General features: G+C 43.7%; 1 protein-coding gene across 1 annotated transcript in view; it reads left to right on the top strand.

The window, feature by feature from the left end:
- Positions 1-25,742, top strand: part of LOC115459632 (cilia- and flagella-associated protein 65-like) — a 221,962-nt gene that overhangs the window by 65,595 nt on the left and 130,625 nt on the right. Inside the window, exons 12-17 of the mRNA XM_030189437.1 lie at positions 1,919-2,056; positions 5,750-5,995; positions 13,645-13,869; positions 15,913-16,071; positions 17,076-17,241; positions 19,312-19,440. Of these exons, the coding sequence (XP_030045297.1) occupies positions 1,919-2,056; positions 5,750-5,995; positions 13,645-13,869; positions 15,913-16,071; positions 17,076-17,241; positions 19,312-19,440 (1,063 nt within the window). The remainder of the gene's footprint in view (positions 1-1,918; positions 2,057-5,749; positions 5,996-13,644; positions 13,870-15,912; positions 16,072-17,075; positions 17,242-19,311; positions 19,441-25,742) is intronic.

Here is a 25,742-nt window from a genome sequence, read left to right as displayed (position 1 = left end):
GTTTTTTCTTTGTTTACTTTAAGATAGTGATTCCCTATCCAAGTCTTAATAAGTCGAATGCAATCCCTTGTCTCAATTGAATATACTCTGCATAATGACGAATTGGAAGAAATACAGAAATATCATCTGCTTAGCTGTAACTAGTCCTCCATCTTGCCAAAATGTCAGTATTTCCTTCATTCAGTCAATATCAAGCATGTAACGCAAAAAGTAATGGTTAGCGCATCAGGCTTTGACCCTGGCAACCTGGGTTCAATTCCCACTGAAGCTCCTTGTGACCTTGGGCAAGTCACTTAACCCTCCATTGCCCCAGGTACAAAAAGCATAGATTATCAGCCCTCTAGGGACAGAGAAAGTACCTGCAGATAATGTGTACAGCACTGCATACGTCTAGTAGTGCTATAGAAATGATTAGTAGTAGTAGTGGTGGTAATATTGTCCAGGACCTGCATAAGTTTTGGCAGCCAGGACTAATGCAATTAGCTCCTGATATTCAGTGCTGGTGCCTGCACATGGCCTAGCATTGAATATCCAGGGGTTAATTTAGCAGGTGTTAATGTTTAAAAGAATGCACTGTCGCTTTCTGAACATTGGCCCATGTGTCTACCCATATTTGGATGACTCGTTCTTATCTGGAGAATCAGAACAAGTCCACCAGTCTGTGCAAGAAACTGTCTGCATTCTAAACTCTAGGATTCCTAATTAATGAAGAGAAATACATGCTTGTTTTCACACAAACAATACTTTTCATAGGAGCACGCATAAATACCAGGAAAGCAAGACCTTTTTCTACAGATGACAGAGTCCAGAGACTCGAACAACTCAGCAGAGAAATGAGCCAGTGCCCTCAAACTATTAGGACTCAAGATGGCTGCCATTAGCCAGGTTGAACACGCAGAGCCACTGATGATGTCATTAGCTATCTAGAACATAGACTGATCAAGGGAGAGGAATCCCTGTGCAGGCTGTGAAGGAGAGGAGGGAATATCAAACAGACCTTTAAATTATTGCAAAAAAGAAATCTTTTTCCAAATGAAGAGAAGCCGTACAACTAGAGAACATGATATGAAGTTACAGGGTATTAGAGTTAAAAGCAACGTCAGGAAAAATGTTTCCATGAAAGGATAGTAGATGCCAGGAATCCCCTCCCAAAAGAGGGTGTGGAAGCAAAAGTAATGCAGGAATTCAAAAAGAAGTTGGATATAAACAGTGGATCCTAAAAGGCAAGAAGATGTGAACCAAGCATAGAGCAATTCAGCTGTAAAATTGTGGGAAAAGTAATCTCTATTGTGTGACAGGTACAGCCCTCAACAATACAAGCGTGGGGAAAATACCATGTACTGTGACAGGTTCAACTACAACAAGTTTCTTAGGCAGACTTTATGTGCGTATTGTTCTATCTCAGCTGTCATTTACTATTAACATTATCAAACCCTCCTACCTTTAACCCCATGTGACTGAATCTTATCTTCCCTATACCACCATAACTTCTTTTGTACTTGTCCCCTACTGAACTTGGCGAATGCCTTTACGGTATTCTGTAAGCCACATTGAGCCTGCAAATAGGTGGGAAAATGTGGGATACAAATGTAATAAATATATAAATCATTTTCAATATTGACTTTCTCGAATCCCCGTATTTTTGGCCTTGCCTTTAATAACTTATGTTGATTTTATCTATCTATCTAGCTATCTATAGATTAAGATATAAAAGGTTTATATTGAATCTGTTAGTTTGTCTTGGAAGTATATTTGAAATCTTTTAAAAATAGCAATTGAAAAGTCCAGTTAGATAGCTGGTGGGTATTTCTGCAGATTTTGACACCATTTGCAGGTCTGTTTCTTATAAGATGACTGTGTTTTCTCTGTTCCCCATCTCTTGCCCATGCTACTCCTTCCTACACACTGGCCGATGTAGGTGCAGCGAGATTACCGCAGTGTTGAGGACGTTGCCGTCTGCCCTCCCTGGTGTTTGACAGTTTGGGCCAGAGGTCACACGTTCCAAGCAGGGCACGAGTATTCCATTCCCAGTTACATACTCGACTCTCCCAAGGTGGTAAGTGTGAAAAGATATCAAAAGCCTGTTAATAGGATGCAGTGCAGCTTAGATTGGTTGAATGGCCCTGCTTTAGAACTCTTTTTACAGCGGGAGCTCCACAAAGAAAAAGCAGTTTTAATTTAAAGAGGGAATATTGTTTTTCACACTTTCAAATTTGTTTTCAACTGAAGTTGATGAAATGTTTGCTGGGAGTTTTTGAAGGCTTGGGATCGGAAATATGAAATCAGATGTTTTAGTTTTGAAAACTATCAGGTTAATTTTCAGCAGTAGTGGTGAGCTTAATGAATGCATGTATGTGCTCATTTGTTTATTAGGATTGACTTACTGCCTTTTTGAAGGCAGTGTACAGCAAGTATACATAAGTACATAAGTAGTGCCATACTGGGAAAGACCAAAGGTCCATCTAGCCCAGCATCCTGTCACCGACAGTGGCCAATCCAGGTCAAGGGCACCTGGCACGCTCCCCAAACGTAAAAACATTCCAGACAAGTTATACCTCAAAATGCGGAATTTTTCCAAGTCCATTTAATAGCGGTCTATGGACTTGTCCTTTAGGAATCTATCTAACCCCTTTTTAAACTCCGTCAAGCTAACCGCCCGTACCACGTTCTCCGGCAACGAATTCCAGAGTCTAATTACACGTTGGGTGAAGAAAAATTTTCTCCGATTCGTTTTAAATTTACCACACTGTAGCTTCAACTCATGCCCTCTAGTCCTAGTATTTTTGGATAGCGTGAACAGTCGCTTCACATCCACCCGATCCATTCCACTCATTATTTTATACACTTCTATCATATCTCCCCTCAGCCGTCTCTTCTCCAAGCTGAAAAGCCCTAGCCTTCTCAGCCTCTCTTCATAGGAAAGTCGTCCCTATGTATAGCTCAGACATAGGTGGTAAAAATATTCAAATGACAGTACATATTATAGTGTAGGATGTCAATGCAATACTCATTAAAGTGGAGGTGGAACATGAAACCCCTTATTCTAGAACTTGGTACCTACCTTTATTCAAATTCTATAAATGGCGCCATTCTATAAGGGACACTTCGGGATGAGCACTCTTTAGAGAATAGTGTTGAGTGCCGGATTTGGCTGGTGCTCAACTTTGAGCATGAGGACTTGCACCCGCTTAAACCTGGTAGAAATCCTGGTGTGCAATTTGGGCGCATAAGTACATAGGTATTGCCATACTGGGAAAGATCAAAGGTCCGTTGAACCCAGCACCCTGTCTCCAACAGTGGCCAATCCAGGTCACAGATATCCGGCAAGATCCCAAAAATGTACAAAACATTTTATACTGCCTATCCCAGAAATAGTGGATTTTCCTGAAGTCCATTTAATAACGGTATATGGACTTTTCCTTTAGGAAGCCATCCAAACCTTTGTTAAACTCCGCTAAGCAAACCGCCTTTACCACATTCTCTGGCAATGAATTTCAGATCTTACTCCCCCCCTCCACCCCCAGCAGAGTGGAGGACAAGCCTAGTAGTTAGTGCAGCAGGCTTTGATTCTGGTGAACTGGGTTCAATTCCCACCGCAAGTTCTTGTGACTCTGGGCAAGTCACTTAACCCTCCATTGCCCCAGGTACAAATAAGTACCTGTATATAATATGTAAACCACTTTGAATGGAGTAGCAAAAACCTCAGAAAGGCAGTATATCAAGTTCTCTTACCTTTCCCTTATCCTAGACCATGAATACCATGGTAGTGTGATGAAGCAGGCCAAAAACTTTGGACTGTATCCTAAAACACACAGGCAGCCAATGTAACTGTTTCAATAGAGGAGTCATTTTCATCCACTTTGACACACCCTCACAGCTGTATTTTGCACCACCTACGATGCTTTAACTCTAGCTTTTGAAACCCCCATATACAGGAAACTGTAACAGTCAATCCTTGATATCACCATATTTGGCACTACATTCCGAAAATCAGAAAAGGTTAACATTGGCCTCAGGTGACAAAACAAATGTTTTAATTATGTATTTTATTATGAACTAGTAAAACAGGCCCGTTTCTGACACAAATGAAACGGGCGCTAGCAAGGTTTTCCTCGGAGTGTGCATGTTTGAGTGTGTGTGTGCATGTTTTAGAGAGTGTGTGTGTGCATGTTTTGAGAGTGTGTGTGTGTGTGTGTGTGTGTGGGGCTCCAAGTTCCATGCCCCCTTTCCTCGGAGTTTGTATATTTGAGATGGAGTGTGTATGTGAGAGAGAGAGACAGTGTGTGTGAGAAAGTGAAGCCTTGAAGCATTCGTGCGCTCTGTAAGGCTCCATCTCCTCAACTGACGACACGTAGTTCCGGAACGTTGCAGGAATGCTTGAAGGCTTTACTTTCTCGGCTTCAGAATGTTGGAGGTGCGTTTTATTATATAGGATGTTTGTTAGCCGCCAAGTACATTGGAATCATACAGGATATAAATATTTTAAATTAAATTAAATTACAGGTATTCAATAGCGTTGAATATCTGTAGAATGGATAGTGGGGATCTCCAATCCGCTATCTGCATAGTTATCCAGATAGAGTTTGGACAGCTATACACCTTTATGAACTAGGCTCCTGCATCTCCAGTAGTGCATAGATGTAGTTTTCTGCAGGTAGTATCTGTGTGTTCACATGCATTTTATAAAGCAATGCACCTACTTTGCAGCTGTCCAGTTCTTCCCAGCATCACTGTTAGAAATACCTACATCAAGTACATTTGCTCTTGTTGACATGTGTGCTTCTCTCTGTCCCTGACCAAGTTTTTCTTTCCAAATCTGTCTTTATTGGACAACGACAGTTGGTTGGGTTTAGCCACTAAAAGGGGGTCAATATTCAACCAGTGGCAGTGAGCATTTTTTTTGCCTGCCAATGCTGTTATCGTTAGATATCCAGTGCCGAATATCAAACGTTTCCAGGAACAGAAGCATTGCTTGCCATGGTTTTATCAGTTGACCAGCCAAGGTGATTTTTGAAGTTTTACACCAGCTGGTAACCCATTGCCCCAGACTCAGCCTGTATTTCTGGAAAAACATGGCCATTGTATGTTGAGCTCCTGGGAGTTTTTAATTTACCAATAAATCTGTGTTCTTCATGAGAACTTCCACATAAAGATAGGACTGACTGGGAGTGCAGGAGTAGCTTAGTGGTTTGGGCTGTGGACTTTGATCCCTTTGAATGTAGTTGCAGAATACCACAGAAAGGCAGTATATCAAGTCCCATTTCCCTTTCCCCTTTTTGGCAGCTTTACTTAGGCAGTTAAGTGCTGACTCCGTCCATGGACTGCCCACAGAATAGTGGTCTGTGATGATATTGAGCAGCACTAACTGAATATCAGCAGATATCCCCAAACAAGCAAACTAACCAGCCAGGAGCCGTTTCTGGCCAGTTAAATTACTTTGAATACGGAACCATATCTCAGATAACTAATTATTACCTGAATTGGTTATTACACTATTTACCATTAACTTTCTCTTTGCTTCATGTATAATATTTCTCATTCATAATAGATTTTCTAAATGCTAAACATCGATTGCTATCCCAGTATGTTTATGATACTGTATTGTAAAATTGAATTCTTACAACAAATTACTTTCTTATGCATTATTCTTTGCTAAGTATCCTGTACTGTTTATTGTAAGCCACATTGAACTCAAACTTGTTTTGCTTGATAGTTGTTGGATATGTGAAGCTCTTTCTCTCCTCTTTAGCTGTTTCCCGCAGTGATTGAGAACAGTGTCTGTCAGCGCAGCTTACTTCTCCAGAACACTGGAACACTACTTATGACCTTCATTCTGAACCAGGCCAGCTGCCCCTCCATCATGGTCAAACCCACCTCTGGCTACATCCTTCCTGGAGCTCACCAGATCATTCTGCTAAGAAACAGTCCAAAGGAGAAGACCATAGAGAGACAAACCCTGTCTTTGCAGTTCAATTCCTGTGAAAATTATACTCAGGTTTGTTCATGAATTGGGAGAACATGCAGTCAGTGGGGTGGAGAAGACTGCATCATTTTTCTGTATCAGGGGATGGAGAAAGAACATTTTTAAACAAAAACAGGGCAGTTTTATTGAGTATTGAGGTTCTTACTTATTCTCCAAGGCATAATACCAGTGGTGTGCTGGTAAATTTTTAACAACAGGCTCTCTCCCCGGTCCACCTCGGCGCCCCCCTGTCCACCATTGCGCCCCGCCCATCCACCTCTGCGCCCCCCCCCCAAATTGCAGAGCTGGCTATAGCCGGGGGGGGGGGGGGGGGGGGGAATGCATTACTCTCTCAAGGGAAAACAAATTAAATGATCCCAGATTCCAATCTAATTCATGTTTAATATGGGATAAAATGCCATAAATAAGTAAATAAATATAAACTTTAATGTTCAGCACCTGATTCTCAAAGTGGACATATTCCAAACACTATAATGAAAATAAAATTATTTTTTCTACCTTTGTTGTCTGGTGACTTTGAGGCTCATTTTCAAAGCACTTAGACTTACAAAGTTACATAGAAATCTATGGAGCTTTGTAAGTCCAAGTGCTTTGAAAATATGCCTCTTTGTTTCTCTGATCATGCTGGCCCAGTATCTGATTCTGCTGCTCTCTATCTGTTCCCTTGACTCCATTTCCAGGGCTTCCTTTCCATTTATTTCTTTTCTTTTCTCCTTTCTTCTTCATTTCTGGCCCTCCGCAGACTTGACTGTACAGTGGATCCAGCTTCTGCCTATTTTCTCCATCCATGTGTAGTTTCTCTCCTCACTTCCTTTTCCCTCATCTAATCTCCTTCCTCTATCTTCCCTCCATGTCCAGCATTTCTTCTCTCTCCCTCCCCTCCCCTCCATCCATGTCCAGAATTTCTCTTGCCCTCCCCTCCATCCATGTCCTGAAACTTTCTCTCCCCTGCCCCCCTCTACCCATCCATGCCCAGCAATTCTCTCCCCTGCCCCCTCTACCCATCCATGCCCAGCAATTCTCTCCCCTGCCCCCCTCTACCCATCCATGCCCAGCAATTCTCTTCCCTGCCCCCCTCTACCCATCCATGCCCAGCGATTCTCCTCCCTCCCCTGCCCTCCCGCTCCCATCCATGTCCAGCGATTCTCCGTCGCCCCCACCCTCTCCTCCCGGTCCCATCCATCTTTTTCTATTACCTCCGTCGAAGCGCCACGTTATTTAAAGCCCTGCTGCCCGTCTCTAGCTTTCCCTGCTTGCTTCTGATGAGTTCGTTCGTTCCCTCAGTCCCGCCTTCACGGAAAAAGGAAATGCCGTCAGAATTATGTCAGAAGGCGGGACTAAGGGCACGAACTCATCAGAAGCAAGCAGGGAAGGCTGGAGACGGGCAGCAGGGCTTTAAATAACTTGGCGCTTTGAGGGAGGTAATAGAAACTGACGGATGGGAGCGGGAGGAGAAGGTGGGGGCGAAGGACTTCGCTGGACATGTTTGGGAGCGGGAGGGGAGGTAAGCATGGCCTGTGATGCGCCCTCCTGCCATGCTTACTTCGTGCAATGGAGCCGGCTCGCCCCGAAGAACAGCCGGCTCGCAAGAGCTGTCAAAATTTAACAAGCACTCTTGCGAGCCAGTGCGAGCCGACTCCAGCACACCACTGCATAATACCTTTTGAAGTGAGAGGGTAAACCTATGAAAACTTAAAAAAAAGAAATTGTCAGTGGTGTTGGTAGACTGAACTCTTACTCTGCTTCCCTAATCATATTCATCCATTTGGAGTTAACTAGTTTAACTATGTTGAAATTATCACTCCCTTCCCTTATTCTGCTCTGCATCTCTTCATGTCCTTTCTTTATCTTCCTCCTCCTGCCCTCTTGTCATCTGCATCTGAGCACAAGGAGTAGCCTATTGGTTAATGCAGTGGACTCTGATCCTGTGGAACTGGGTTTGATTCCCACTGTGCCTCCCTGCGATTTTGGGCAAGTCACTCAACCGTCCATTGCCCCAGGTACAAATAAGTACCTGTAAACCACTTTGAATTTAGTTGCAAAAAACACAGAAAAGCAGTATATCAAGTCCCATCTCCCTTTCCCTTTGTCTTTGAAAGTTCAGGCTTCATTAATTTGTTAGTCTGTAAGATGCTACCAGCCTTTTTGTGGTTTTGAGAAGAAGCATTAAGTAATTTAAACCCTGTCATAGATCCTACTTAAAGTCATTTTTGAGGGGTCAAAATATTTTTATAACCACATTTCCCCCTGATTCTATAAATAGCGCTCAAAATTGCTCCTGCTGATTTCGACGCACACTCAATTTGCCTAATGAGCCAATTCGTGCCAATAATTGGTCTCTAAAAATTAATTATTGGTGCTAATTGGCAATAATTGGAATTTACGTGTGCATATTTATAGTCGCTATTCTATAAAGATGTGCGCATAAATATTTCTGAGCAGATCTGAAAATGGAGCGTGGCCAAAGGAGGAGCATGGGCGGGTCAGGGGTGGTTCTAGGTTTTGCACACAGTGTTATAGAATTCAGGGAATCCACCAGGGTATAAATCCTCACACCCCAAATTGGGTGCAGATCCAGGCAATAAGTGCTGTTCTATAAATGGCCCCCAATTTGGAGCACCGTTTATAGAATAGCACTTAACGCACATTTTTTAATGCCCAATTTTGGGCGCCATTTACAAAATTGTGTCCTTTATATTTAATTGTATACAAACATGTTTGAGGGAGGGATCGTAAAACTGAACTGGTGATGTGGATAAGCAGACCAGATGAGCTATAGGTATTTTTCTGCCATCATGTTCTGTGTTTTACAGGAGGTAATTTTATAACAGGTCGCTTATGTGTGAAAGCCGCTTAGCTGCCTATTTTTAGCTTATTTTATAAAGATACATAGGCACTGGAGACAGAAAACAAAGGCTTGTGAACAATGCCTTATATCAGGCACTGTGCAGCCACATGCTGTTCAGTATTCCTGGTCTCCAGCAGATAGTGATGAGCATATTGTGCATCTGGGTTCTGGAGCTGGTGTTTTTTTGCTCATGGTCTTCCAGTTGAGCCAGGTTGGTCAGGAGTTATTCAAGGTTCTGCAGGGCCAGCCTAACTATCAGGGGACACTTGGAGGAGTCCAGGTCCTATTCTCTCATAAGCCAAAAGAAGATGTTTTCCTTTCTTCTTTTGTCTCCCCCCCCCCTCCCCAACTTCCCCTTCCTTCTGTTTAACAAGCCAAAAAAAAAGCTTTTCTTCCTGCTGAGAAGGCAAGTACCATTCAGGGGAGCTGCAGCTGAATAATTTAATATGTTGGGAACGAGTTTCAGCAACTCACTGAAGTGTTCCCTGGAAACCTAAGTCACAATAGGCGTGTTGGATGCAGTGGGCTAAATTTCACAGCAAAGTACTGGTCAGTGAGTGCTACGAGTGATGTGAAAACAATTGGAATGGTGCAGTTCTCAGTGTAACTATCAGGCTTATTTTCGAAAGAGATCGCCGGCGATCTTCCGACACAAATTGGAAGATTGCCGGCGATCTCCTGAAACTGGCCAAATCGGTATAATCGAAAGCCGATTTTGGCCGGCTTCAACTGCTTTCCGTTGCAGAGCCAGCAAAATTTCAAGGGGGCGTGTTGGTAGGGTAGTGAAGATGGGACGGGGGCGTGCTCATGAGATGGCCGGCTTCGCCCGATAATGGAAAAAAAAAGCCAGACTTGACGAGCATTTCGCTGGCTTTACTTGGTCCCTTTTTTTTCACGACCAAGCTTCAAAAAGGAGCCCCAAATGACCACCGGAGGGAATCGGGGATGACCTCCCCTTACTCCCCCAGTGGTCACCAATCCCCTCCCACCCCCCCCGACCAAGCTTCAAAAAGGAGCCCCAAATGACCACCGGAGGGAATCGGGGATGACCTCCCCTTACTCCCCCAGTGGTCACCAATCCCCTCCCACCCCCCCCCCCCAAAACAATCAAAGTGCTCGTCAGGGACGTCCTAAATCAAAAGTATTTTTGCTCGGCTTTTTCAGTGGTACCAGTGGGATTTGAACTGGCCACCTCTATATTTACAAGACCGGTGCTCTAACCACTTGGCCACAGCTCCACTTATTTGGATGTTCCTCCCTTTTGATTATGCCCCTTCAGGTCTCTCTCAGCCAATCACAGCGCAGGATGACATCAAAACATTGGACAGGATACATGGACCATGCGTGTCTTTATCTTCATCATCATCGTCATGCTGTCCAATTACAAAGAAGGCTTTCAAAAATTTGGAATCATTTGCTGATGTTTTAAGAATTTTTCGGCTGATGGCAAACTCTGAATATCTTTGAGAACTAATGCAAGAATGTCAAATGTATGGGAACTTTTCAGTCTTAAGGCCAGACATGCAGACTTCCTCTAAAGACTGTATCAATCCAGTAGAGAGTCATTCCAATTAAAATTTTTCCATGGGATGACCAGCAGTCTGTTGTGATAGAGACATATGGCTGTTCACCAGCTTCAGTTTCTTGTCTGCTTCAAAGTGACCCAAATCATCACTGTTCTGTTTGGCTACTACTGCCATTGCTGCATGCTGGCTGAAAGAATCATCTGTGTATATTCAACTAGAGGCACAGTGGGGTTTCCTGAAGAGATTTGTAGGGTCTTGATATGATCTTCTTTGCATTCATATTCTAAGTATTATAGACTGGATATGATAGCCATGGAGGACACAGCCTTTGAAACACGAGTGCTTAGAGCAGGGGTTGCAAAATCCTACCCAGTCTAAAGGGAAGTCTGGTAGATGAAAAGGAAGGAACAATTTGGTCTTACCTGTTAATTTTCTTTCCTTGAACCCTACAAGACCAGGCCAGAGTCCTGTCCTGCTCTTTTTTATTCTGTTTTGTAGAAGGGATATTCTACTCATATTTAAGTGTGGGATGAGTTACCAGGGGCTCAGTTGGGGTCTCTCAGGTGAGCAGTTGTTTATATGTTTGAAACCCTGGATTCCCCCCTTCATATGGGGGTCTGGGGATGTTGTTTCCTCCATTTAATTTTGTTCTAGAGATACTGAAGAATAAGTGGCTGCACAGTGCCCTCTATCGGGCAGGGCTCACAGGTCTTTGTTCTTTATCTCCATCTGCTGGTTGAGGGGCATAACCATTCTGGATTGGTCTGGAAGGATTCAATGAAAGAAAATTAGCAGTAAGACCACATTTTCCGTATATTCTTAAAAAAATCTTTTATAAAGTTACTTCTTATGCATGTGGTGTCTGTATGTAGAAAGACAGGATATGAATGGGGATTAGAAACTGCCTGTCTTCCACGGCTTAAGTGAGAGACATATGGATCTCTGTAGTTTCTATCAAAGAAGTCCTTGTTCCTGAATTGCTATAGCTATAAAGCTGAGAGCAGTAGATTATAGTGCGAAGATCATGGCAGTGTGATATCATGGAGTGCAATTTTCAAATGATCTGCACTGGGAAAAAGTCTGAAGGTTCTTTATATTCACCATTTTTCAAAGAGATAGACTGTGCGTACTCAAAGCCATCAGAAGAGGCAGATGTAACAGGCAGCCTCACCCTGCCGCTTCTACTGCTCAGCCTGGGTACACCGTGCAGAACCAAGGGGACTGTCAGTGATCATGTAATTATCAGGGGACACCCTTTGAGGGGCATAATCGAACGGGGACGACCATCTCTAAGGGCGCCCATCTCTAAGGAAGTCCTGGCGAAGGGGTGGTTAAACCCGTATTATCGAAACAAGATGGGCGCCCATCTTTCGTTTTGATAATATGGTCGGGGACGCCCAAATCCCAACATTTAGGTCGACCTTAGAGATGGTCGTCCCCGGTTTTCAGCAATAATGGAAACCAAGGACGCCCATCTCAGAAACGACCAAATCCAAGCCATTTGGTCGTGGGAGGAGCCAGCATTCGTAGTGCACTGGTCCACCTGACATGCCAGGACACCAACCGGGCACCCAAGGGGGCACTGCAGTGGACTTCACAAATTGCTCCCAGGTGCATAGCTCCCTTACCTTGTGTGCTGAGCCCCCCAACCCCCCCCCAAAACCCATTCCCCACAACTGTACAACACTACCATAGCCCTAAGGGGTGAAGGGGGGCACAGATGTGGGTACAGTGGGTTTCTGGTGGGTTTTGAAGGGCTCCCATTTACCACCACAAGGGTAACAGGTAGTAGGGGGATGGGCCTGGGTCCGCCTACCTGAAGTGCACTGCACCCACTAAAACTGCTCCAGGGACCTGCATACTGCTGTCAGGAAGCTGGGTATGACATTTGAGGCTGGCATACGGGCTAGCAAAAAAAAAATGTTTAAGTTTTTTTTTTAGGGTGGGAGGGGGTTGGTGACCACTGGAGGAGTAAGGGCAGGTAATCCCCGATTCCCTCCAGTGGTCATCTGGTCAGTTCGGGCACTTTTTGTGGCTTGGTCGTGAAAGAAAATGGATCAAGTAAAGTCGTCCAAGTGCTCGTCAGGGACGCCCTTCTTTTTTCCATTATCGGCCAAGGACGCCCATCCGTTAAGCACGCCCCAGTCCCGCCTTTGCTACGCCTCCGACACGTCCCCGGGAACTTTGGTCGTCCCCGCGACGGAAAGCAGTTGAGGGTGCCCAAAATCGGCTTTCGATTATGCCAATTTGGGCGACCCTGAGAGAAGGACGCCCATCTCCCGATTTGTGTCGGAAGATGGGTGCCCTTCTCTTTCGAAAATAAGCCTGTTTGTATCCTCTTGGCATCATTGGAGGAGGATGCTACTTTGAGCCCTCAGCATTGCTCTTCCCTTCGCCGTGCTGAGGGTGCTGCATGTACTTTCTCTTCAAAACTTGCTTCAGGGGACATTTGCACATGCTTTTTCCACAGAAAATACTGTACCTAGAGTTGAAAATGCAATCTATGCACTTTATTTTCCTTTCCATCATGCCCACTTCCCTGGGAATGCTTCCTCTCAGTGCAGTTAATAGTAGGCATGTTTTCAGTTTTCAAATACTAAATAGGCTTTAAGCTGAATTAAGGGAGAGCAAATTTCAGATAGCCAATTAATAAAGATAAAATATTTTTACTCTCATAAACCACTTCATTAGGGCTACATTCTAGCTGAAAATTGTAGCAAAACTTACTACCGTGTTTCCCCGAAAATAAGACACTGTCTTATATTAATTTTTGCCCCCCAAAATGCTCTAGATCTTATTTTCAGGGGCTGTCTTATTTTTCGGGGAAACATCGGGGTTGGATCGGGGTTGGCCCGCCCGCCCTCCGTCGCTCCCGGAACTAACCTTAAATGCCTCCTTTCACCTTCGCAGCAAGCAGCAGCAGGGCAGGCCACTCCTTCCTTCCGTGTCCCGCCCTCGCCTGACGTAACGTGCGCGAGGGCGGGGCACGGAAGGAAGGAGAGGTCTGCCCTGCTGCTGCTTGCTGCGAAGGTGAAAGGAGGCATTTAAGGTTAGTTCCGGGAGCGAAGGAGGGGGGGCCCGGCGACCTCGGGTGGGGGGGGCGGCCTTGTCCAGCTCTCAGCGGCCCTGCTTTCAAACTAAAATTTGCTAGGTCTTACTTTCGGGGGATGTCTTACTTTTGGGGAAACAGGGTATTTTGTTTTAATGAATGCAGAGCTAAACAAGGCTGTATTTTAGCCCTGGAAGGTTAAAGGTGACATTGTCCTTCTCTTATTTGGCCCCTCCAGGTGATTCTCTTGCTGAGTGGGGTTGAAGAACCACAACTGCTCCTTGGAAATGAAGGGAGACTGCTTCTTAAACCTACTTGTGTGGGGAATGTCTCAAAACGCTCTTACACAGTGAAGAACTGCTCTCGTGTGCCTGTGCACTTTGAGTGGAAAATCCAGCATTGTGACCGGGAGGTGGTGTCAGTCAGACCTGCCACAGGAATCATCCAGCCTAATGACACCGTGGTGAGTTCAACCCTCCTACAAAAAGCACAGCACTGAGCATACATCACAAAGCAGCCAGAGTACTAGGAATTATTAGGAAAGGGATGGAAAATAAGATGAAGAATGTTAGAATGCTTCTGTATCACTCTATGGTGCGACCTCACCTTGAGTATTGTGCTTAATTCTGATCACCGTATCTCAAAAAAGATATAGTGGAATTAGAAAAGGTTCAAAGAAGTGCGACCAAAATGATAAAGGGGATGGAACTCCTCCCATATAAGGAAAGGCTAAAGAGGTTAGGGCTTTGCAACTTGGAAAACAGACGACCGAGGGGGTTATGATAGAGGTGTACAAAATCCTGAGTGTTGAAGAACTGGTAAAAGTGAATCGATTTTTTACTCTTTCAAAAAAGTAGAAAGACTATTAGGCTTATTTTCGAAAGAGAAGGACGCCCATCTTTCGACATAAATCGGAAGATGGGCGTCCTTCTCACAGGGTTGCCCAAATCGGTATAATCGAAAGCCGATTTTGGACGTCCCCAACTGCTTTCCGTCGTAGGGACGGCCAAAGCTCACGGGAGCGTGTCAGAGGCGTAGCGAAGGCGGGAATTGGGCGTGCCTAACACATGGATGTCCTCGACCCATAATGGAAAAAAAAGGGCGTCCCTGATGAGCACTTGGATGACTTTACCTGGTTGCATTTTTCTTACGACCAAGGCACAAAAATGTGCCCAAACTGACCAGATGACAACCGGAGAGAATCAGGGATGACCTCCCCTTACTCACACAGTGGTCACTAACCCCCTCCCACCCTCAAAAATTTTTTTTTAAAATATTTTTTGCTAACCTCTATGCCAGCCTCAAATATCATACCCAGCTCCATGATAGCAATATGCAGGTCCCTGGAGCAGTTTTAGTGGGTGCAGGCAGGCGGACCCAGGCCCATCCCCCCCCCCCAACCTGTTACACTTGTGGTGGTAAATGAAAGTCCTCCAAAACCCACCAGAAACCCACTATACCCACATCTAGGTCCTCCCCTTCACCCGTAAGGGCTATGGTAGTGTTGTACAGTTGTGGGTAGTGGGTTTTGAGGGGATTTGGTGGGGGCTGAGCACACATGGTAAGGGAGCTATGTTCCTGGGAGCATTTTATGAAGTCCACTGCAGTGCCCCCTTGGGTGCCTGGTTGGTATCCTGGCATGTCAGGAGGACCAGTGCACTACGAATGCTGGCTCCTCCCATGACCAAAGGGCTTGCATTTGGTCGTTTCTGAGATGGGCGTCCTTGGTTTCCATTATCGCCGAAAATCAGAAACGACCAAGTCTAGGGACGATCATCTGTAAGGACGACCTAAATTTTGCAATTTGGGCGTTCCCGACCGTATTATCAAAACGAAAGATGGACGTCCATCTTGTTTTGATAATACAGGTTTCCCCACCCTTCCATTGGGATATTTTGCGAGGACGTCCTCAGCAAAACTTGGGCGTCCCTTTTGATTATGCCCCTCCAAGGGACACTCAATGAAATTACATGGAAATACCTTTAAAACAAATATGAGGAAATATTTTTTCACTCAAAGAATAGTTAAGCTCTGGAACTTGTTGACAGAGGATATGATTACAGTGGTTTGGATGAGTTCCTGGAGGAAAAGTCCATAGTCTACTATTGAGATAAACATGGGGATTTTCAAAAGGCATTTGACAAAGTACCTCATGAACAACTCCTGAGGAAATTAGAAAGTCATGGGATAGGAGGTAGTGTCCCATTATGGATTAAAAACTAGTTAAAAGATAGAAAACAGAGAGTAGGGCTAAATGGTCAGTATTTTCGATGAAGAAGGTTAGATTCATAGTGGTAAAAAAGTAAAGGAAAAGCCAAAGATTTACTGGAGTCTGTGGCATTTACCAGGAATGAAATTGGGCTGAGTAGGCTGAGCTTATAGTCCTTAACTGCAGCTAGATTCTATGTATCTGTACTACCAATCCCATTTCTAGGACGATGACATATGGCAATGGGTTTTATGTGTGAATCTGCCAAAAAAGAATTCCTCTGTTTTCTGTTTGCAGGCCCAGACATGGTCATTTGTTCCCCGAGAGCAGATAAAGTATGTGCTTAAACCCAGTGTGTTGGTGTGGGGTGTCCAGGAGCACCAGGGCCCGGAGCCTACAAAGAGAAAACGTTACACCATCAGGGTTATCGGCGAAGGCTGCAGTAGCACCATTTCAGTAAGGACTCCTCAAAACAGTGCCTTTGACTCCGATTACTTAGCGGCTCCCAAATAAAACGTAACAAAACAAAATTGTACGACACCTTTTCTCACCTTTCAGTGTAGGCGAGAGATGTGACAGTATACTTCATTACAGAAATGTCCTGCTTGGTCCTGTGCCATTTTTCTCTAGGATGGTTAATGTGTGGATACATTGTGTGCATGAAACTGAATATGGCACTTTCCAGCTGGTAAGAAGTCCTCTGTATACTCCAGTGGTATAGAGATACCCCAAATATTCAATCACTCCGTCTACTACATCCGAACTAACTGTAATCATTTTTTACTATTCACCACGTCATAATGATCTTTTTATAGTTTTTTTTCCAAATTCCCTACTAAAGATTTGTTAGGCTAGGAAAAAGCCTCAGAGCATAAGTGGATCCTTTGGACTATAGAAAAAGCTACCTCCTTTTTTTTTTCTTTTTTAAATCCACCTTGCCAAAACAGGTGCAGTACAGTTTTGAAAGAGTTTTATCTTCTAAAGAGTGAAGAGGGATGCCACTACCAAATGAAGAGAGCGATGCAGCACTTTTAACAGTTCTCTGACGCAGCGGCTTGTCAGCTACAAAATGCTGGCAGTGTCAGATTGGAAGGTAAAGCTGTTTGACGATTGTGCTGCAGCTGTTTTGACAAGGCAGATTTAAGATATGTACTAAAGCTTTTTTCTAATAGAGACAAGGGCTGGATAAGTGTTTTTGCACAATATTAAGATAAGAGCCAAGCGATGCACATTTTTATGGTACTGGAGATGTCCTACAATGATGTCAGTGGGAGCCTTGGTGGCCCAGGCAACCCAGGTCACAGCCAAATTGCCTCACTTCTTTCCCCTGCAGCCAGTACCCAGTGAATATTCCTTCTCCCAAGAAATACCCTTCTTCTAGTTGCTGAAGTGCAGCTTCTATAACCATCTGGCTTGGTGTGGATATGGTCAACTCTACTCTCTTCTGCATGTGTTCCCAGGCTGAACAGGAAAATCTACATTTGGGGAACATTTTGGTTGGCACCTTGCAGTCATGTAATCTGGTGCTGATAAACAGTGGGAACTGTTCTCTAGACTATGAGCTGTTCGTGGAGCAGAGTATCACAGGACTCAATGACCCAGATGAAGAAATCAGTGATCCTCTTGGTATGTACAAACACTCGACAATCTCAGACAATGATTTTGCTAACTTTACAATAGCAATACCGTACATATGTGGATGTTGAAATTTAGAGCTTGAAGGATCTTACATTTTTAGGACCATACTTATTTGGTAGTTTATCCAGTACTTACACAAAGCCCATGGCAGTTTACAATAAAACACGAATAAAATAACAAACATACAAAGAGTAACAGTTATCACAACAGTGTCCGTAACTTGGCAAGCTCAGCATTAACCCAGCAGTAAAGCCACACCATGCATCTTAGCACCTATATCATTTACTCCAAAATACAAACTAAATACTTGTGAAAACACTGCCTATAAAAAAGTAGATCTATGGACTGATGCACCAGTCTGGGAAGGTTATTCCACTAGAATAACTGAAAATGTACAATCACACACCATCACCAAACGAGTCATACTCATACCTGGGATCTGCAACAAAGCTGTACCCTGGGATATACCTGTGTAGTTTGTCCCCTAAGTTCCTTAGGTTCATCCCATTTAAAAAGGAATTTAAGGGATTTTTCACAGGTTTATGCCAGTCTATGCACTTAAAATTACTTCCGACACAAACATATGCATGGGGCAATTAGGTTCATAGTTTATGTGACTTTAGAGGGACGAATTTGGATGCAGTCATGATTTACATGCATATTTTATAAAACAACCAAGGCAAACTTGTAACTAATAAAATCTTATATAGTAGGAGATATGTGAATGTAATTAAGTAAAATGATAAGTAAAATAATAAAAAATAAAATAAGGGAAGGATAAGATGGTTCTAGGAAGAAGGAAAGCCAGGAATCAAAATGAACAAAGAAGGGGGTGAGACTTGTCAGGGAGATGATAGATGACAGCTGCCTGGAGTGAAAGTGGGATGAGAAGATGGATGCAGTGGACCTCAAATGAAGAGAATGAATGGACTTGAGGTGGAAGTTAGGGTTGAATCTTGCAAGAAGAGGAAGAGAATAGCAGCCCAATACTGCTAGCATGACCAACTGAGTACTGTTTGTGGATAAAATGAAAGCTTCCTCGACAAAGAGCAGCTACAGAAGCAGAGGAAAGTCAGGTTTCTGTCAAAGGCAGGCATTCTACAAGAAAGAAGAGAAGAGGGAGAGAAGAGATAGGAAGGAAGGGGATAGAGAGAAGGTTGGAAAGCTCATGGGTTGTGATGCACAGATGAAGCAAGAAAAGGAGCTGAAAGAAGGAGGAGAAGAAGAGCAGGAGGAGAAGTGGAGATGTGATGATGGCAATGAGATATTCTTATAATGTCACCACTCAGGCAGAAGGAAAGTGTTGTTTACAGTCTTACTGCTCCTCCAATGAAGATGCATTCTTACAGTCTCATCATGCCTCATACTTAGAGGAGACCTTTTCTTAGACCCACTGCCTTTCAGGCAGAGAGGAAAGATTCTCACAGGATCTAATTCAAAATGTTGGTTCTAGCCTTTAAAGTCTTGCACTTTGGAAACCTGATTTATCTGTTTTGCCTCATGCGATACCTTACTTTCCCCCTCAATTACAGCATTCAGTCAATGACCATCAACTGGTACTCCCTGGTCCATCAAAATCTAAATAAGAATTTGCCAGGAGTAGGGTTTTCTTTTTTTTAGGTCCCCTACATCTGGAACAACTTGCCACCTATGCGCCATGCTGAGACGTCTCTCAAGGCTTTCCAATCAAACCTTAAGACTCGCTATTTCTGTTTGCTTATGAGGGCCGGTAACCCCCTGAGAGGTGTCTTGACTCAGGTGCAGGGGAGAAGAACCTGTGGTGATTGAATGTTCTCTCTGTGTGTGCTTCTTTCTATTTTATAATGATGTTCTTTTCTTTTTAATTTTTAACTTCTTTTTAGATTTTTGTATTTGTAAACTACTTAGACTTGCTCACGTGACCAAGGCAGTATAGTAAGTGTTTAATAAATGATAATTCTCAAAGTCTCAGCATTCCTCACACATAGAGAAGGAAGATATTCTTACAGTCCCACCGCTTGTTATAGAGAATTTATGTTCTCAGAGCTTAATCAAGCACTAATCTGTTTATTCTTTCAGCCTTAGAGATAGAATATTCCAAAGGGACAATTCCTGCCAGGACAAAATGTATTGTGAAAGCAACTATCAGACCTATTCGACGCTTCTTCTATACCTGGTCAATTAGCTACACCATGCTTACCCCAAAAGGTAAGAATAGGGTTTGCAGACTGTTCTCTAAATCTGGAGTTACAATTTAGATTTCTAGGGAACTAAATGAATGACCTTTAACTATCCAAAGTACACTTTCATCTTTTTATTCTATTGAATAAGTCCACTGTGATGGTAATAAAAACACAGGTAAGAGGAACGGCATACTAGAATATGGATAAGTGGTAGGGTGAATGAAAAGTTATAAACCAGAAATAGATGGAATAATTTCTGTATCAGAGCATTTAAATATGCAGCAGTTGGTAGATGACTGGAATGAAGGACTTGGTATTACCTTTGATGCTACTGTGCCTTTATGCATAAGAAGGAATACGAAAATTAGGGGTGTATCACGGTTCTCTAAAGAACTACTATCGCTAAAGAATGAGAAATGAGGATTGGACAGACATAAGAAAATCAGTATGAGAGAAAAGGGTGTTTATAGAGTTTACAATAAGGTGATATATGGGGCAGTGGTTCCCAAACCTGATCCTGGAGGCACCCCAGCCAGTCATGGTTTTGGGATATCTACCATGAATATTCATGAGAGAGATTTGCATGCGCTGCCTCCACTGCATGCAAAATCTGGCTGGGGTGCCTCAAGGACCAGGTTTGGGAACTACTGACATAGGGGAAAGAAGAAACACTCACAGCATGAGAACTAGGCCTGGCTCAGCTATCTACTATCTTATAATGCTCTAGGACGCAACAGTTACATTTCAAACTACGGGGAAAAGAGTTTTAGACTATTTAAACAATTTAATAAATGAGGTTGATATTTAAACTGGTTTTATCAATAAACCTACAAATTCTCTTCTATCCTAAACTTAGTCATCAAAGCACAGAGCAAAATAATGTCCACATACCCAGAGAAACGTCCTCTTCTCTTAGACTCCCTCAGAAAAGAGCCTGGATGTTTTTGCTAGTGCATAGAACTCATCTGGGGACATTATCAAGTAGTAAATAAATTATTGAAACATTCACAGAATACTATAGCTAAATACATGGCGATTCCCAATAATGAGGATTTTCTGATATATTTGGAAGAAAACTTGAAAAATATTCAAATGAACATAGAAGATGATTCTAGAGATTTGAATGTCCCAGTTAGGGTTCTAAATGATAGATAGGAACAATGGGTTGGACGCAATCATCCCCGTAATGGTATAGGAAATGCGGGTGTACTTGAGTAGGACTAGATCACTAGCCTGTAATTTGTATTAATGCCATCTCCATACAGAGATCCATAAAGTGAATTTTGTATTAATGTGCTCAGTCCATACCCATTCCAACCATTATATCCCAAAAGGAATATGCGGTAGTGTCACAAGGGAACCATCATAGCACATTAAATGTTTCACCTCCTTATAAAGTGTATGTACATAAAGCTAAGTCAACCTGGACCTCACTCAATATTGACAAGTTTTTTCTTAGAAAATTTAAACATCTAATTCAAGCATATATTCACACATAAGTGTTACAATATAGTATATATGACTGAGTCAATAAAGATACCCACGTTCATACCCTGGCTGCATATCAAGTAAACTGAACACCCACTGTACATGGGACACTGATTATATATGGTTCAGCCCTAGAAGATGAAGTATAGTAAGCGCTAGAGAGAATTCGATTAAATGTGACATCCTCCGTTCATACTTCCCTTTGGGTTATGGCGTGCTCGTGCTCACTTTCCCCTTGTCCCACTCGTGATTCATTCATCCTATTCAATCTTTCATATTCAAATATCTCCCACAAATATATTAAACAGAATAGGCCCCAGCGCTGACCCCTGAAGAACTCCACTGCTCACCTACCTTTCCTCCGAGCGGATTCCATTTACCACCACCCTCTGCCACCTGTCAGTCAACCAGTTTCCTATCCAGTTCACCACTTTCAGTCCTAAGTTCAGCCCTTTTAGCTTATTCACAAATCTTCTTTGGGGGACCGTATCAAAGGCTTTGCTGAAATCCAAGTAGATTACATTTAGCGCATGTCCTTCATCCAGTTCTTTGGTCACCCAGTCAAAGAACTCAACCCAACACAAATGCCAATATAACCCCCTGCCATTTGCATACATGCCTTTAGCATTCACATCAGAATTTCTCACATAAAATTATTGCATCCAACATAAATATTACAGAGAACTTCAAGTCCCAGAACAATTGTAGAACTACACTCAGTCTCACCCTCTTTCAACATCTCTCAAACAGCAGGAGGTAACCACTTGTAACCACTCGCCTCCACCATCCCTCCTCTCCTCTTTCCTCTACACATTAATTGATTTGTTTGCTTTATTTTTTGTCTACTAGATTGTAAGCTCTTTGAGCAGGGACTGTCTTTCTTCTATGTTTGTGCAGCGCTGCGTATGCTTTGTAGCGCTATAGAAATGCTAAATAGTAGTAGTAGTTTGGTTTAGCAGTTTGGATCTAAAATAAATAGGAGGAAATATTTTTTTCACTCAGAGAGTAGTTAAGCTCTGGAACTCATTGCCAGAGGATGTGGTAATAGCAGTTAGCGTATCTGGGTTTAAAAAAGGTTTGGGCAAGTTCCTGGAGGAAAAGTCCATAGTCTGTTATTGAGACAGACATGGGGAAGCCACTGCTTGCCATGGAATTGGTAGCATGGAATGTTGCTACTCTTTGGGATTCTGTCAGTGACCTGGATTGGCCACTGTTGAAAGCAGGATACTGGGCTAGATGGACAATTGGTCTGACCCAGTATGGCTATTCTTATGTTCTTATTATCAACACCTCCTTGAGAGAAAGGTCAGTGTCTTGTTCTTTACAGAAATCCATTATCAGACCCATTAAAAATATTTCTTAGCAAATAGTGGTGGGTGTGACAATTAAAGGCTGGTAGCAAATTGACCTTTGTTAGCTAGATTGTGACATGTAGGATTGCAAACTCAGGGCTCCTTTTACTAAGCCACAGTAGTGATTCCTGTGCGGCAAATGTAGTGAAGCCCAGAAGAATTGAATGGGCTTCGGCGCATTTGCTGCGCCGCGAATCACTACTGCGTCTTAGTAAAAGGAACCCTCAGAGATTTGCTTCTCATCAACTGACTTTTAAAATTGGCTGGTGGCAGAATATAAACATAAATAGTAGCAGATTGAGAACCAGGGAAGTCTGGTTCAAATCCTGTCAATGTTTCTTGTGACTTTGACCAAGTAACTTCACCCTCAATTGCCCCTGTTTAATAACTCTGGTCAGAAACCCTTTTGTGTTTGCACCATCACCGCTTGTGGCTGGTTATTTTACTTACTCCATAGACAATGGGGGAATGCAGTCACACAATTTGATGATGTCACTTGAGGACGGCATACTTACAAACACCCTTTGCTAAGACTTTAATATTAAGTGCCAGCATTCCTGATGGCAGTTAAGTTCCAGTCTTAATCATCCATGTGGTGGGACCAGACACAGAAATCCTTGGAAGTAACATAGAGGGGCATAATCGAACGGGGGCGGCCCCGTCAAGCGGCGTACCCGACTGTATTATCGAAACAAGATGGCTGGCCATCTTTCGTTTCGATAATATGGTTGGGGCTGGCCAAATCTCAACATTTGGCCTGCCCTTAGAGATCGCCGGCATTAGAGATGGCCGGCATTGGTTTTTGCCGATAATGGAAACTAATGCCGGCCATCTCAGACCTGGCCAAATCCAAGCCATTTGGTCGTGGGAGGAGCCAGCATTTGTAGTGCACTGGTCCCCCTCACATGCCAGGACACCAACCGGGCACCCTAGGGGGCACTGCAATGGACTTCAGAAATTGCTCCCAGGTGCATAGCTCCCTTACCTTGGGTGCTGAGCCACCCCCCCCCCCCAAACCCACTCCCCACAACTGTACAACACTACCATAGCCCTTAAAGGGTAACGGGGGGGCACCTGCATATGGGTACAGTGGGTTTCGGGTGGATTTTGGAGGGCTCCCATTTACCACCACAAGTGTAACAAGTAGGGGGGGATGGGCCTGGGTCTGCCTGCCTGAAGTGCATTGCACCCACTAAAAACTGCTCCAGGGACCTGCATAGTGCTGTGATGGAGCTGGGTATGACATTTGAGGCTGGCATAGAGGCTGGCAAAAAATGTATATTAATTTTTTTATTAGGGTGGGAGGGGGTTGGTGACCACTGGGGGAGTAAGGGGAGGTGATCCCCGATGCCCTCCGGTGGTGATCTGGTCAGTTCGGGCACCTTTTCAAGGCTTGGTCGTGAACAAAAAGGGACCAAGTAAAGTCGGCCAAATGCTCGTCAGGGCCGGTCTTCTTTTTTCCATTATCGGCCGAGGCCATCCATCTTTTAACCATGCCCCCGTCCCACCTTCGGTACACTGCCGACACGCCCCCTTGAACTTTGGCTGGCCCTGCGACGGAAAGCAGTTGAAGCCGGCCAAAATCGGCTTTCGATTAAACCAATTTGGCTGGCATTAGGAGAAGGCCGGCCATCTCCTGATTTGTGTCGGAAGATGGCCGCCCTTCTCGTTCGAAAATAAACAGGATAGACACCTGCTTAACTATGAATTCTCAGTGGACCTGAGAGAGGTACCCAAAAGAGTTCTTAGCATGGATCTGATATAATTATTTCCACACAAGCCTAAATAAGGCACTCGTGGGTCATAAAAAGGTGAAAAAGACCTCTAACCCTCCCCTGGGCACAAAATCAGCTGAAGAAAGGGTGAGGAACCATAACAAAGAGGCTCACCAGGACAGCAGTTCTTCAACTCCTTCTCCTAGTCCAGATGAAGACTGGAGGTTAGTTAAAAAAACATAAAACAACTGACAGCAATGAAGTTTCTTCCATGGAGACTGTGACTCCCCCCTCAGCAAACTAGTGAGTTCTCCCAGATTGGCTCCCATTGATAAACCTTGCTGTCGTGAAGAGACATTTTCAATATGACGGCTAAGTCCGACTTTAGACGTTTTGCAAAAAACATCCAAAATCTGAATAAGAAAGAACTTCATTTTCCAAAAAGAAAAACATCTATCTTTTGTTTTCAAAAGTACTGTTTCTAACAAGGTTTTGTACTTTGGACGTTTTGTTTTTTGGTCCATTTATAAAAAAAAAAAAACACGTTCATGTGAAAAACATAGAAAATCAAGCCATTGGGATGTAGGAGGGCCCAGCATTTTTAGTAGACTGATCTCCCAGACATCCCAGGAGATAAATGGGGTACCCTAAGGGGCACTGCAGTGGACTTCATAAACATGTTCCCAGGTACACATCTCACCGTTGCTCCCACTGCCCACAACCGTACACAATAGCCCTTATGGGTGAAGGGGGCACCTCTATCTGGGTATAGTGGGTTTCTGGTAAGGTTTGGAGGGCTCACAGTTTCCACCACAAGTGTGACAGGTAGATGGAGATAGGGACCAGAGTCCCCCACTTTATGGTGCACTGCACTAACCACTACACTACACCAGGGACCTGCAAGCTGCTCTAATAGACCTGGCTCTAACATCTGAGGCTGTCATAGAGGCTGATAAATCATATTTGTACTCACTATTGTGGGTGATGGGAGAGGGGGGTCAGTGACCACTGGGGGGGTATTGGGGGGTCATCCCTGATTCTCTTCAGTGGTCATCTGGTCATTTAGGGCACCCTTTTGTGCCTTATTCGTTATAAAAACAGGTCTAACTCAAAACGTCTTAGTTTTAGTCCTGGACACTTTTATTTTGTTCCATTATGGCTGAAAACGTCTAAGTGTTAGGAACGCCCAGATCCTGCCCTTAAGAAAATAAGAAAAACCATACTGGTCAGACCAGTGGTCCATCTAGCCCAATATTCTGTTTCCAACAGTGGCCAAGCCAGGTCACAAGTACCTGGCAGAAGCCCAAATAGTGGCAACATTCCGCACTACCAATCCTGGGGCAAGAAGTAGCTTCCCCATGTCTGTCTCAATAACAGACTATGGACTTTCCTCCAGTAACTTCTCCAAACATTTTTTAAACCCATATACACTAACCTCTGTTACTACATCCTCTGACAAAGAATTCCAGAGCTTAACTATTCATTGAGTGAAAAATATTTCTTCCTATTTGTTTCAAAAGTATTTCCGTATAACTTCCTTGAGTGTCCCCTAGTCTTCGTACTTTTGGAAGTAATAAAAAATCGATTCACTTCTACTCATTCTACACAATCAGGATTTTGTAGACCTCAATCATGTTTCCCTTCATCCATCTCTTTTCTAGCTGAAGAGAGGAGTGGCCTAGTGATTAGGGTGGTGGACTTTGGTCCTGGGGAACTGAGGAACTGAGTTCAATTCCCACTTCAGGCACAGGCAGCTCCTTGTGACTCTGGGC

Source organism: Microcaecilia unicolor, unplaced genomic scaffold (assembly GCF_901765095.1).
Source record: "Microcaecilia unicolor unplaced genomic scaffold, aMicUni1.1, whole genome shotgun sequence".
Classification (NCBI taxonomy): Eukaryota; Metazoa; Chordata; class Amphibia; order Gymnophiona; family Siphonopidae; genus Microcaecilia; species Microcaecilia unicolor.
This window is presented reverse-complemented; position numbering and strand designations above follow the sequence as displayed.